This window comes from Mirounga leonina, unplaced genomic scaffold (genome assembly GCF_011800145.1).
Source record: "Mirounga leonina isolate KUSES-001 unplaced genomic scaffold, KU_Mleo_1.0 Mir_82, whole genome shotgun sequence".
Classification (NCBI taxonomy): domain Eukaryota; kingdom Metazoa; phylum Chordata; class Mammalia; order Carnivora; family Phocidae; genus Mirounga; species Mirounga leonina.
In genome coordinates, this window is record NW_023270825.1 from 50,312,684 (window position 1) to 50,326,520 (window position 13,837).

Here is a 13,837-nt window from a genome sequence, read left to right on the forward strand (position 1 = left end):
TCAAATTTCTCTACTTCAGTACATTTACTTTTAACAGATTATGCTCTGATTCTTGTTAAGCCTTCCTTTTTCCTTTTTTATTTAATTAACTATAAACATAATAGTAAGAAAAATACTTATATTTACTTATATTTATATAAGTATATAAACTTATATAAACATAATAGTAAGAAAATAGTAAGACAAATACTTAATACATCTGCACTTGAAAGGAAACATCTCCTAAAAACATATTTAGCCCTTTATAAAACAAAATCTACACAATTCTAGGGTTTCCCAGGGCAGTTCTTAATTTATTAAGGCACCCTCACCTACTAGAATTAGATGCCTAATTCCAGCATTTTCGAATGCACACATGTCCATTGGAGGCTAGAGCAGAAATCCCAGCTGTGAGGTTGGAAACATATGTGCTAAAGGGCTGAGGAACTCATGAGACTACTAATCTGGGTTGTGACCCAATTCAGGCATTGAAGATATGACATTCTATTTTATAAAACCACTTCTAGAATCCAAAGTAAATAACTGTTTTAATGCTCAGGTGTGTTAAGTATGAATGTATGTATGATTTGCATGATTTGATTTTTTTATTGACCTTTGGTCTACTATATTCAGCAAAATATGACCACATTTGTCTTTAACAAAGTAGTATTTCATAGCAAACTTTAAAAGCATCAGCAAAAATATTTCTCTCTCTCTCTGCACCTTATTACTAACATCTAAATATATGGACATTTCATATGTACATTTCTTGTACATATGAACATATGTACATAACTTCTTTTCTTGCTTTTTAAAATTATACCTTCCTTTCCAGGCATTTTGGGAACAGTAGTTGAAATAGGTGGAGGCTTGGTTTTTCTTTGTGACCACACTTACTATGCCATGTAATAATGCACTTGTTTCTCTTTCTCTTTTCTTACTGACAGATTGTCAACTGTCACTGTCTTTCTGCATTTTCCTGTCTCAAGAAGCCTGTGTTTAAGTTCCTCCTCCTAACCTCTTGAAGTCTGAGAATTTAAATAGCTGATTCCATTAGGTTATGTGTAAGTTAGGAGTAAACACACCTTGAGCAATGGCCTAAGAGCCTTTTCCAAAGACATTTCACAATTCAGGCTTTTTAATTATGACTTAGGTGGTTCACAAGTCCTTTTTGCCCTATATCCTGAGTGGTAGACAATTTCTGGAAGTCTTGACTGCAAACCACATTTGTTTTTGCCCTGCCCATGTTTTTATAATGTAATAATGGATAATACTAATATCACCTCTTCTTTCTGTTAGAGAGGCAGTAAGTCTTCTTCTGGAATAAGTACCATCAAGAATTCAGTTAGAACTTAGAAATTATCAACTTTATTTATTTCACTCTGGAGTTTATCTACAATGATTTATATTCATCTCAAGCCAGACTGCCTAAATTAGAATCCCAGCTCCACCGTTCACTACCTGTGTGATCTTGGACAAGTTATCTAAACTATTTCCCAGATTGGTAATAACTAAAATGGATAATAATCATACTTATCTCATACAATTAAATGAGTGAATATATGTAAAGGTTTTTGAAGAGGGTCTGGCACATATTAAAGATTGTAATTGTCTCTATCTGATCTTTGCTGTATCTTGGAGCCAATTTAGTCATTTGAGTAACCCAAATAAGATATATCATAAGGTTAGGAGACTATATGCCCAGGTGTTTTCCTAATCAAGATAGAAATTTGGTTTAGGCAGTCCTTTAGGAATTATTTAAGATAATTCTCTGGATGTTTAGAGGGGCAAACAGAGGCCTAGCAGAGTTAAATCTATTCAGCATTATTCTTTAAGTTTAGCTATAAGCCAATCTTAGCCAAAATGGCTAGAGAATAAAGTTATAGAATCATAAAAGGATTCAAAATAGAGCACTATAATACAGTGTCCTCAGGCTGGGTAATAAAAAGAAAAAAAAATAATCTTTATCAGATCAGCAAGAGAACAACCAATAAGAAAGTGCCTTTTTGCATGGATCCCTCTGTGTTATATTACTGATTATAGAAACACCAGCTGCCCCCATTTCAGCAGCTATGGCAGACAGAACAGAATTATTGTTTTGTTTGCTTTCCTGCTCTGGTGAGGCTTCAGTAGTATAGCTGTGAGATCCACACCAGATGGTGTTGAAGGTGATGTCTTTATCTTTTCTGCTGCTACACGATATCATTCTTACAGAAAAGCCTTAATCCTGGCTGATTTTTTTTTTAAAGATTTTATTTATTTATTTGACAGAGAGAGACACAGCGAGAGACGGAACACAAGCACGGGGAGTGGGAGAGGGAGAAGCAGGCTTCCAGCAGAGCAGGGAGCCCGATGTGGGGCTCGATCCCAGGACCCGGGGATCATGACCTGAGCCGAAGGCAGACGCTAACGGCTGAGCCACCCAGGCGCCCCAATCCTGACTGATTTTTTTAAGCCCCTATTGAATTATCTACCTACTGTCCTCTTATGACAAAGGCCATGCTCCCTTTATTTTAGTTTTAGGGATATAATTTAGATTAATCATATAGTTTATTAATAGTAATGTATGTGTCATAACTGAGCAAAGAGTTAAATATAAAAAAGTATAAATAATATGCTATATTCATTTTATATTAGTGGTATACTAAATTTTGATAGAGAAATTCCTTGTCATCACCTTGTTAGTAATATAAAGCACGGTTCGGGGGCGCCTGGGTGGCTCAGTTCGTTAAGCGACTGCCTTCGGCTCAGGTCTTGATCCTGGAGTCCCGGGATCGAGTCCCGCATCGGGCTCCCTGCTCGGCAGGGAGCCTGCTTCTCCCTCTGACCCTCCCCCCTCTCATGTGCTCTCTCTCTCTCATTCTCTCTGTCTCAAATAAATAAAATCTTTAAAAATATATATATAAAGCACGGTTCGGTTTAGATGGATTGAACAATGAAAGAACAGGCAGGTCTTTATAACTAGTATTTTTCAATGAATGAGTCATGAGATCCTGAGTCATATGTCACCTTCTTTCATGATATTATTATTATTTTTTTTGGTTAAGTTTATAATGAATAGTTGGGGCTTAAGTGAAGTTTTTGTTCTCTAATCTTTATTTTTTATAGTTATTTTTATTTGAATATAGTTGACATACAATGTTACCATAGTTTCAGGTGTACAACATAATGATTTGACAAATTTATATGTTACCACAAATGTAGCTACCGTCTGTTATCATACATCACTATTATAATATCACTGACTATATTCCTTGTTCTGTGCCTCTTATTCCTGTGACTTATTCATTCCATAACTGGAAGCCCGTATCTTCTGCTTCCTGTCACCAATTTTGCCCATACTTCCACCCACCTCTCCTCTGGCAACCATCGGTTTAGTCTCTGTATTTTGGGTGTGATTCTGCTTTTTTGTGGTATTTGTCTTTCTCAGTCTGACTTATTTCACTTGGCATAATACCCTCTAGATGCATCTATGTTGTTTCAAATGGTACAGTCCCATCCTTTTTATGACTGTGTAATATTCCATTAATATTACCCCTTCCTCATCCATTTGTCTAGTGATGGACACAGGTAGCTTCCGTATCTTGGCTGTTGTAAATAATGCTGCCATAAACATAGGGGTAAATATGTAAATTAGTGTTTTCACTCTTTTTGGATAAATACCTAACAGTGGGATTATTGGATTATATGGTATTTCTATTTTTAGTTTTTTGAGGAACATCCATACTGTTTTCCATAGGAGCTGTACCAATTTTTAATCCCACCAACAGTAATATGAGAGTTCCACTTCCTCCAGATCATCGAAAACACTTGTTATTCCTTGTCTTTTTCTCTTTTTTTTGGTGCTCGTGACAGGTGTGATATGATATTTTCTTGTGGTTTAGATTTGGATTTCCCTGACAATTAGTGATGTTGAGCATCTTGTTCTCTGATCATTAAATTCAACATTCTTTTATTTAATGAGACATTATTGAGCACTTAATTCTTTGTGAGATCCTTTTCTGGTTGCTGTTGGTACAAACATGAAAAACATCACCCTTTTCACCCTGATATTCCTAAATATCTAACAGTGAAAGGGTAGGGGTAAAAGCTCTAATTGTCATAGTGGGGCATGAAGGGTGGTTACTATAAACAGCTATGGTCATACAAAGGGAAGTAACTCATTTGGCTTAGGCAAAAAACTAGGAATCCAGTGAGGAATTGATACTGACATTTGAGCATGGTAAAATACCTGACCACTGGTTTACCAGGTAGATAAGCACTGGAAGAGAATTCCAGGCAGCAGGTATAGTGAATTCATGCTCCACTGATCTTGTGAAGAGGACATCTCTTAAAACTGGCACTATTCTTAAGCCCCTGGTATCTTCTATAAAGAACAGGAAAATTCTATGGACAACAATTTCCCCTTAAGTTGGAAGTGTTTTTTAGCTTGGATTTCTCTCCATGAAGGATGACCCTCTAGGGTCCGGCTGCAGCAGCAGATGAATGCTCTGATTCTTGTAAACTTGAATGAGACCAAATTTTGCCAAGATTTCACATTTTGGCAAGAATAGTTAGGGTTTGTTAACCAAAGGAGCAAGATATATGTGGTTTTAAAGTTCTTTTTCATCATGTTTCCCAATGTTTATGAAGACATTTAAGGCCATTAAGTATTAGTATCCCAACTATTGACATAGTTTATTGACTGAAATAAAGCTTCTGATTTTATTGTCTTTTGTTCACCTTAGAACACAAGTTCCATTTCTAATTTTTTCATTTATCTTGTTCAATGATTAGATTCCAATGTAAATGACACTTGTTCTATTTTGTAAAGTTTCATTTTGTAATGAATATCTTTTGGCAAATTTCCTTACTAATTTTGCTCATGTTGCATAAGCATCTTGATCAGGGATCATAAATGCACATAACTTCAGCGAACAGGCAGGTGATGTAAATATATGAAGTCACTTAAGACAATGAGAGTCATAGGGAAAGGGCTAGTTCTCTTCCTGCTAGGATGTGTGCTTCTGAGTGCAGTGATTCATTGACTGTTTTTTTCACCAGTAGACCTCAAGTGCCTATCACAGGGACTAAATACATCGTAGGTAGTCAATAAATACTTCCTGAATGAACAAGTGTATTGAAATTTGTTGTGCTAGGGAAAATAAGCAACACACTTAAAAACATTCCTTCCTAACAACAGCAACAACAACAACAATGATAATAACAAAAGATGTTGTGCCAACCTGGTTTGGAACCCTGATATTATGAACTAGGTCTCTTCTAGGAGACTTTTCTGCAAATTTCCATGAAGGAGCACACTTACTCTGTCTTTTCAGTCATTTCCAGAAATATCCAGTCTGTGAATATTAACATAGTGAAAAATGCATGTTGGTTTCAATATCTGTAGCAAAGTCTCTCTCTTGAATTAGAGATTGTTTATGAATATTGTTTTAAATACTGCCATATCCTGGAGCATTGTTTTAAACAGAATTCCTCAAAATGATATCATTCCCCTTTTCAACCTTCATGTTTAATTTTTTTATCACTCAACAATGAATGTAAAATAATAATCTCTCTCACATGTTGCTGTGAAGAATGTATGGATGTCTAGATCTTACAGTATGTTTTAGGACACTGCGTTTTTCTCATAATAAGAAGGAAACTGATGAGCTGTGTGGTCTTACATGTTTATACTGATATAGTGATGGGGTAGTCTGACCAACACATGCTATAGGCATTTACTGAACATTCAGCTACCTACATGATTTAATGTAATGAGATTTCTCTTTCTCATTTCCTGTACAGCTATATAAGTGCTAAAGATGAAGCTTATAATGCAAATTCAGGATGGTTGGACAGTTTAAGGACACAGTGAAAAAATAACATTTGCAAGGTAGATGATGAAATAGGTATAATACTTTTTTGCTCATGAGCTTTGAAAAGCCCTATGAGAATGTTGAATTAGAGAGAACAGGTGCAGGGGAGGGGCAGAAGGCAAGGGAGAGAGAGAGAATCTCAAGCAATCTCCACACCCAGCACAGAGCCCAGTGCAGGGCTCAATTTCACTACCCTGAGATCATAATCTGAACGAAAATCAAGTCAGGCACTTAACTTTCTAAGCCACCCAGGTGCTCCTGGGGTATTTTTAATATCAGGGATAATTAGAAAAATGAATGCCATCTTCAACAAAACGTGGTTGGACAATATTCTTTTTTCAATTCAGTTTTGGAAAAGAGAGGATTTTTTTTATTCTTATGTTAATCCCCATACATTACATCATTAGTTTTAGATGTAGTGTTCCATGATTCATTGTTTGTGCATAACACCCAGTGCTCCATGCAGAATGTGCCCTCCTCAATACCCACCACCAGGCTAACCCATCCTCCCACCCCCCTACCCTCTAGAACCCTGTTTGTTTTTCAGAGTCCATCGTCTCCCATGGTTCGTCTACCCCTCCGATTTCCCCCGCTTCATTCTTCCCCTCCCGCTACCTTCTTCTTCTTCTTTTTTTTTTCTTAACATATATTGCATTATTTGTTTCAGAGGTACAGATCTGAGATTCAACAGTCTTGCACAATTCACAGCGCTTACCAGAGCACATACCTTCCCCAGTGTCTATCACCCAGTCACCCTATCCCTCCCACCCCAGCCCCCACTCCAGCAACCCTCAGTTTGTTTCCTGAGATTAAGAATTCCTCATATCAGTGAGATCATATGATACATGTCTTTCTCTGTTTGACTTATTTCACTCAACATAATACCCTCCAGTTCCATCCACGTCGTTGCAAATGGCAAGATCTCATTCCTTTTGATGGCTGCATAATATTCCATTGTATATATATACCACCTCTTCTTTATCCATTCATCTGTCGATGGACATCTTGGCTCTTTCCACAGTTTGGCTATTGTGGACATTGCTGCTATAAACATCGGGGTGCACGTACCCCTTCGGATCCCTACTTTTGTATCTTTGGGGTAAATACCCAGTAGTGCAATTGCTGGATCATATGGTAGCTCTATTTTCAACTTTTTGAGGAACCTCCATACAGTTTTCCAGAGTGGCTGCACCAGCTTGCATTCCCAGCAACAGTGTAGGAGGGTTCCCCTTTCTCCGCATCCCTGCCAACATCTATCGTTTCCTGACTTGTTAATTTTAGCCATTCTGACTGGTGTGAGGTGGTATCTCATTGAGGTTTTGATTTGGATTTCCTTGATGCCGAGCGATATTGAGCACTTTTTCATGTGTCTGTTGGCCATTTGGATGTCTTCTTTGGAAAAATGTCTGTTCATGTCTTCTGCCCATTTCTTGATTGGATTCTTTGTTCTTTGGGTGTTGAGTTTGATGAGTTCTTTATAGATTTTGGATACTAGCCCTTTATCTGATCTGTCATTTGCAAATATCTTCTCCCATTCTGTCGGTTGTCTTTTGGTTTTGTTGACTGTTTCCTTTGCTGTGCAAAAGCTTTTTATCTTGATGAAGTCCCAATAGTTCATTTTTGCCCTTGCTTCCCTTGCCTTTGGTGATGTTTCTAGGAAGAAGTTGCTTTGGCTGAGGTCAAAGAGGTTGCTGCCTGTGTTGTCCTTTAGGATTTTGATGGACTCCTGTCTCACATTTAGGTCTTTCAAACATTTGGAGTCTATTTTTGTGTGTGGTGTAAGGAAATGGTCTAGTTTCATTCTTCTGCATGTGGCTATCCAATTTTCCCAACACCATTTGTTGAAGAGACTGTCTTTGTTCCATTGGACATTCTTTCCTGCTTTGTCAAAGATGAGTTGACCATAGAGTTGAGGGTCCATTTCTGGGCTCTCTATTCTGTTCCATTGATCTATTACAAAGCTGTCATCATCAAGACAGCATGGTACTGGCACAAAAAAGAGGATTTTTTAAAATACGATTGTGAATACAGTTCTGCATAGTGCCTTACAGGTAAAACAATGGTCTTGTTATGTATGTATTGTTTTTTGAAGTTTGGAATTTTCTTGAGCTTTTTTTCTTTAAATTTTTCTGTCTGATAGAAAAACAAATCATCGGGTGCCTGGGTGGCTCAGTCGTTAAGCGTCTGCGTTCGGCTCAGGTCATGATCCCAGGGTCTTGGGATCAAGCCCCTCATCGGGCTCCCTGCTTGGCGGGAAGCCTGCTTCTCCCTCTCCCACTCCCCCTGCTTGTGTTCCGTCTCTCGCTGTCTCTCTCTGTCAAATAAATAAATAAAATCTTTAAAAAAAAAAAAAAGAAAAGAAAAGAAAGAAAAACAAATCATCTTTGTACAAGTCAATTTCGGGGGCAAATATTTCATGAGATAATGTAACCATTGTATGTTTCCATAGTCCAAACATATGCTATTAATGGCCCCTAAGCCTTGGGACTTTTAATTTTACTACAATATGATGTAAAACAAATGAACTTTGTTAATATGATACAAAAGTTGGAATCTCTAGAATTATATTTTAACTGAACACCTTTGTAAGATTATACAATTTATAGTATAAATTAGGCTCAATTGGGCTATAGGGATTTCTTTTACTTCTTCATGGCAATATATCAATAATTAAATATAATATCTATTTTTGAAATGTTTAAATAGTAATATCTCTTGTCGGCTTAACAACCTTAACTCTTCAGAGAATTTTCTTTTCTACTAAATGAGTGCCTTTTGCATATTCTTTTCACTATGTACATTTTCTAATTTTAGTCATAAATCTTTATAATTTAAAGTCAACACCTCACAAGGTCTATTAAGATACTTTGAAAACTTCCATATTACTTAAAATGATGTTAGAAGGACCAACATGCAAAAATTATGTTTAAAAATGTTATCCAGGCAAACTGTGTCTATCCCACAGAACCATGATAATAACAGGGAATTGTTTTCTTGCTCTCCTCTGTTTTGTTTTGTTTTGTTTTAACAAGGAAGACAAATATAAGACCACACAAGAATTTACCTTTTATTCTGAGAAAAACACTCTCCAAGTCTAAGCTGAATTAATAGCAAAAAAATCACACAGTACAATTGAACACGTTAAGTGTTTCTAATATGGATTGATTTCATACAATACAGTTTTGACTTTGGCATAAAATATCTCTGAATATGTGAGATCAAACACCAGCATACTGCATCCTCCCTGTTTTTCTTTAGGAATGCATTGTTGTAGGCCAGCACTGCAATGTAAGCAGAAAAGAAGTGCTGTATGTGAACATACATATTTTTGTGCTGTTTCTATTTTGAGTGTTTGATGAAAAGTCTAACACAGCATTTTTTTTGAATGGATATTTTATCTTTGTATTTTTTAACCTGAAAGATTGCAAATGACTTATTTTCACTGGGGAGATTATTATAAACTAAACATTCGAGTGCTAGGAGGCACAGTTTGGTGACTATGTTTGAGCTCTCATTTGTTTGTTTGTTTTAAAGCAGTGGTGATGAGAACTCACTGTCTAGACCTTTTGTGAATGGAGAGGTGAGAGGTGAGGTATGGAGACTGCATTAGAATTACATGATTTTTTTATTCCTTTCAAGATAAAAAACCAGGCCCACTGCTTGGTAAAGACTGGAATGATCTATGCCTTTATCTCTTACTCAGTTGTGTTCAGGTACAAAAATGTATCATTTCACCTCCGAATGATCCAAAATTAAATAATTGACAATCTCCACCATGAAAATACAAGGACTAAACAGCTGCAATATTTATACCTGGAAGGACAGAAACAAATGGTGATTGTCAGCATTCAAAGAGAAAGGGATTTTTGTTTAAAAACTTTAATCCTTCTTGTCATTCTGATTTTGGAACAATAATCTCAGAATACACAAATTTTGATTCCTCTCTCTCTATGTGTAAGATTCTTAATACACTTCTACAGGTTTATACCATGTAATTAATGTATGTAACCATTATATGTGGTTTAAACTTGATTAATACAATAAGATCTTGGCAAAGGAAAAGAATATGCCATTTTAATTGTTTGAGTAAATATAAAGCATGCTGTTGAATTCCACTTGTAACAGATCTAAATAGTGCATGTTTTTCTTCTATTTATGTTTTTTAGCATCTCCGTCAATTAAACTCTTGGTGGATGACCCTATAGTTGTAAATCCTGGAGAGGCCATAACATTAGTATGTGTTACGACAGGAGGAGAGCCTGCACCCACTCTCACCTGGGTCAGGTCCTTTGGGACTCTGCCTGAAAAGACTGTTTTAAATGGAGGAACGTTGACCATACCTGCCATCACCTCAGAAGATGCTGGTACTTACAGCTGCATCGCCAATAATAATGTGGGAAACCCTGCAAAAAAGTCCACCAACATAATTGTGAGAGGTAAGTTGGCCTAGAGAATGTTACCACATAGATTTCTGGGATTAACCAGGCTATCGCAAAACAATTTTGAATATAAAAACATTTCCTCAAATATTGCATACATGTCTAACATACGTAGAAAATTATTTATAATTGATGAATGATGTCTAATTATAAATGGAAACTAAGATTTCTGAATCTTAGTAATCATGCTTTATATTTGCATTGGATAGTTTTCGTAACATATTCTTAATGATACTATGAAACTGTTCCATTGAATAGTTTTTATATGTTCTTAGTAAAAAAAAAATCATTAAAATGCAAATATGGCATAGAGCATTAAACATTATTATACAGATTGTGTATTAGTTTAGGAATTTAGCAAATGTATCAATTTAATATTTAATAAACATTTATTGAGTCCCTATTAGAAGCAGAGCTCTAAATTGTGGGATTATATAGAGATCTATAAAATATTACCTTGTACTCACGGATTATACTATCAGTGAAAATAAAATATCTCAATTAATAGCCCTATGATACAGTGTTTGGGAGGCATAAGCAAAAGCTATAGACATATAAAAACTTACAGTAACTTCAAGCTGAGGTTATTAGGAAATATCTAGTGACATTTACATCAGGTTCTATAGGCTGGGTAGAGTTTTAACAGACTAAGATTAGGGAAAGACGTGGAAAAGTCAGAGATCATAAAAGACAAAGTGTATTTGAGGAATTGACATAAAAGGTGAGTCACTAGGTCAATGGTAGCCCTGATGTTCTAGTATGGCTGCTGCCACCTGGTGAGCTGGTACCACATCTTAGAGGAGATGTTATCCCCCCGGTTTGGAGGATGTAAGTTATGGTGCAAGGAGGTTGTGTTTCTTCATGTCTCACTTCACCTGGCATGGTCCTGTGTTGGGGATGGAGGCTGGACACCAATGGCTCTAAATTTAAAATAGATACTTAGATCCCCCACTCTTCTCACAAGCAAATGAAAATTTCTCATGATGGAGGATTATAATGGAAGCAAAACATAATTGAGTGTATTGAGATTAACATTTGTGATTTTGTGAACATGAATTATGGTGGTTTTGTTATCTGTTATTATCCAAACTCTTAGAAATATGCTACTTAACCAAAAGCATACTATATTCAAAATATTGCAAGGTGTTAGATATAAATCAAGACACTCTGAAGAATGCACTATCTGTTATAAAATCGTAGGCCATACAATATTTAGTAATTGCAAGATATGCCATTATTTTATGTCTCACTACAAAGTAAAACATGCCAATTAAGCTACCACAGTGTTTTCTTACGAGATAGAATGTTACTGAAAGAAGTCTTTCAGATCTGTTTATACTTAGGTTTTCTTTTAAACCATGTATCACCCATTAGTAGATGTAAAAAGGAAAATAAAGAAAAATAAATTGCTTAAATTATTCTTAAAATTTCACACTCAGAACCAACCCAACTCTTTTAATCCCAGTTTTTGATGACTGTGGTTGTCTACCCAACATCTTTCTTTGTCATTAAGAACACTTATAATTCAGAATTATAGAGAAATAGTGTCTCTGATTTTCTTCCAAGCCAGAGCACCACTGCTGTGCCCTGCTGATAGCAATCGTAAAAGGGTATTGAATGTAAGGTTCATTCTGATTTTGGAGTTGTTTGAATGTGAACATAAATAAGGATTTTAAAGCCAATGAAATGTGATCTTTATTTCAGTTGTTTAATTTTAGAAATTTCTACTGGACAACTACCATATTCTAGTGACTCAGCAAATTTGTAAGAGCTACAAGGGGGTAACTACAAAGATCAGTGACTAAATCCCTACCCCCAAAGGGGTTTACAAATCCATAAGGAAGATAAGAATACAAAGGAGGGACGCCTGGGTGGCTCAGCCGTTAAGCATGTGTGTTCGGCTCAGGTCATGATCCCAGGGTCCTGGGATCGAGCCCCGCATCGGGCTCCCTGCTCAGCGGGAAGCCTGCTTCTCCCTCTCCCACTCCCCCTGCTTGTGTTCCCTCTCTCACTGTGTCTCTCTCTGTCAAATAAATAAAATCCTTAAAAAAAAAAAAGAATACAAGGGAATAATAATATATGGTGATAAATAAAAAGACAGGGTCCCTGAATGGAAGTATCTTAACCTTCCTAACTTTGATATCAGTATTGGTGAAATGACACTGCTCTAAGCCTTGTCACAGTGAGTAACTAGATTTTGTTCTTTGGCCATCCCAATTTTCAAGAAAAAAAAAAGAACAAAACTGTACAAATTACCCATGTTTATTATTTCTGCTTTTTATTTATCTTTAAACACATGCTTTCTCAAATAGAAATACTTCTACCAAATCTTGCTACAAAAATTGTGAGATTAATTAAAGCATTGCCAAACAATTTTTAAGACTCATGGATGCAATGGAGAACTTTTCATTCCATTATTCTATCAACAGTAGGAACTCACTAGAGAAAAATGATGCATTAAATATAGTTTGACCAGAAGATTATCTGCAACTACATTGAATTCCTATACAACTGGGAGAATATCTAGCATAAAATGTCTGTGTTGCTCAGGTGCCCTCCATAAGGGACTAACAAGCCACAGCTCAGGAAGCGATCTACTCTCCCCTGTTTCATCTAGCAGTTTTCATCGTGTTCTTACAAAGGATAGTTTCCAACTTTGACAGGAATGACCTAAAAAAAATATATAGCTTAAAAATGTATTTCCCCAATTTATAATTTATTTTTATGCCTTTAATTTATCTGAAGTGTGCATTTGCATCACCATATTATATTACTAGTGGGACCTCTCAGCAGTGGCATCCACATCATTCATAAAATCGAGTTTGTATAAAATGTTACTGAATATAGAAATAGCCTTGGTTAATGGGTCCTAGATTGCATGTGGGGAGAGAAACTGCTACAATAATGTGAGGCATCTGATTTCTGCCACAAAGGCCAAGGAATTCAGTTAAAGAAAATGGTTCTCTTTTTATTATATCAAAGAAATTATTTTCAAGTCTTCTGAATCCGTAGACCTCTCCAGTGTCTCAGATTAACTGTGTTATGGGTACAGTAAAAATAGAGCTCTAGGTTTATTTTTCTGCCGTTCTTATCTGTAATTAAATCGAAATCCACAGACCAGGTTTTCTGGGCAAACACAGGGATATTTTGTACATAGAATTCCCATTACCACTTGAGAATATTCATGGGCAAAAAATAAGAATATAGGGTGCAGACAGGAATAAAACTCTAGAAACATTTCTGAATTTGTCATTTGATATTTTTTAATAGGAAACTAAAACTTTAAATAACGTAGACAATAATACTTCATGTAGAAAGCAAGCTCAAAACTGAAGAGGAATCTCATATGTTTTAATATTTTGTTAGATATTTATAAACATAGCCGTAGTGCCTTTTCTTATGATTCTTTAAGAAATTGTAATGGTTGGGGACGCCTGGGTGGCTCAGTCGTTAAGCATCTGCCTTCGGCTCAGGTCATGATCCCAGGGTCCTGGGATCGAGTCCCACATCGGGCTCCCTGCTCGGCGAGGAGCCTGCTTCTCCCTCTCCCATTCCCCCTGC

The 13,837-nt window shown here is 36.3% G+C and overlaps 1 protein-coding gene across 1 annotated transcript in view; it reads left to right on the top strand.

Annotated features, from left to right (window-relative positions):
• The window catches only part of MDGA2 (MAM domain containing glycosylphosphatidylinositol anchor 2), a 797,493-nt gene that overhangs the window by 530,337 nt on the left and 253,319 nt on the right, over positions 1 to 13,837 (top strand). Inside the window, exon 6 of the mRNA XM_034992713.1 lies at positions 10,004 to 10,273. Within this exon, the coding sequence (XP_034848604.1) occupies positions 10,004 to 10,273 (270 nt within the window). The remainder of the gene's footprint in view (positions 1 to 10,003; positions 10,274 to 13,837) is intronic.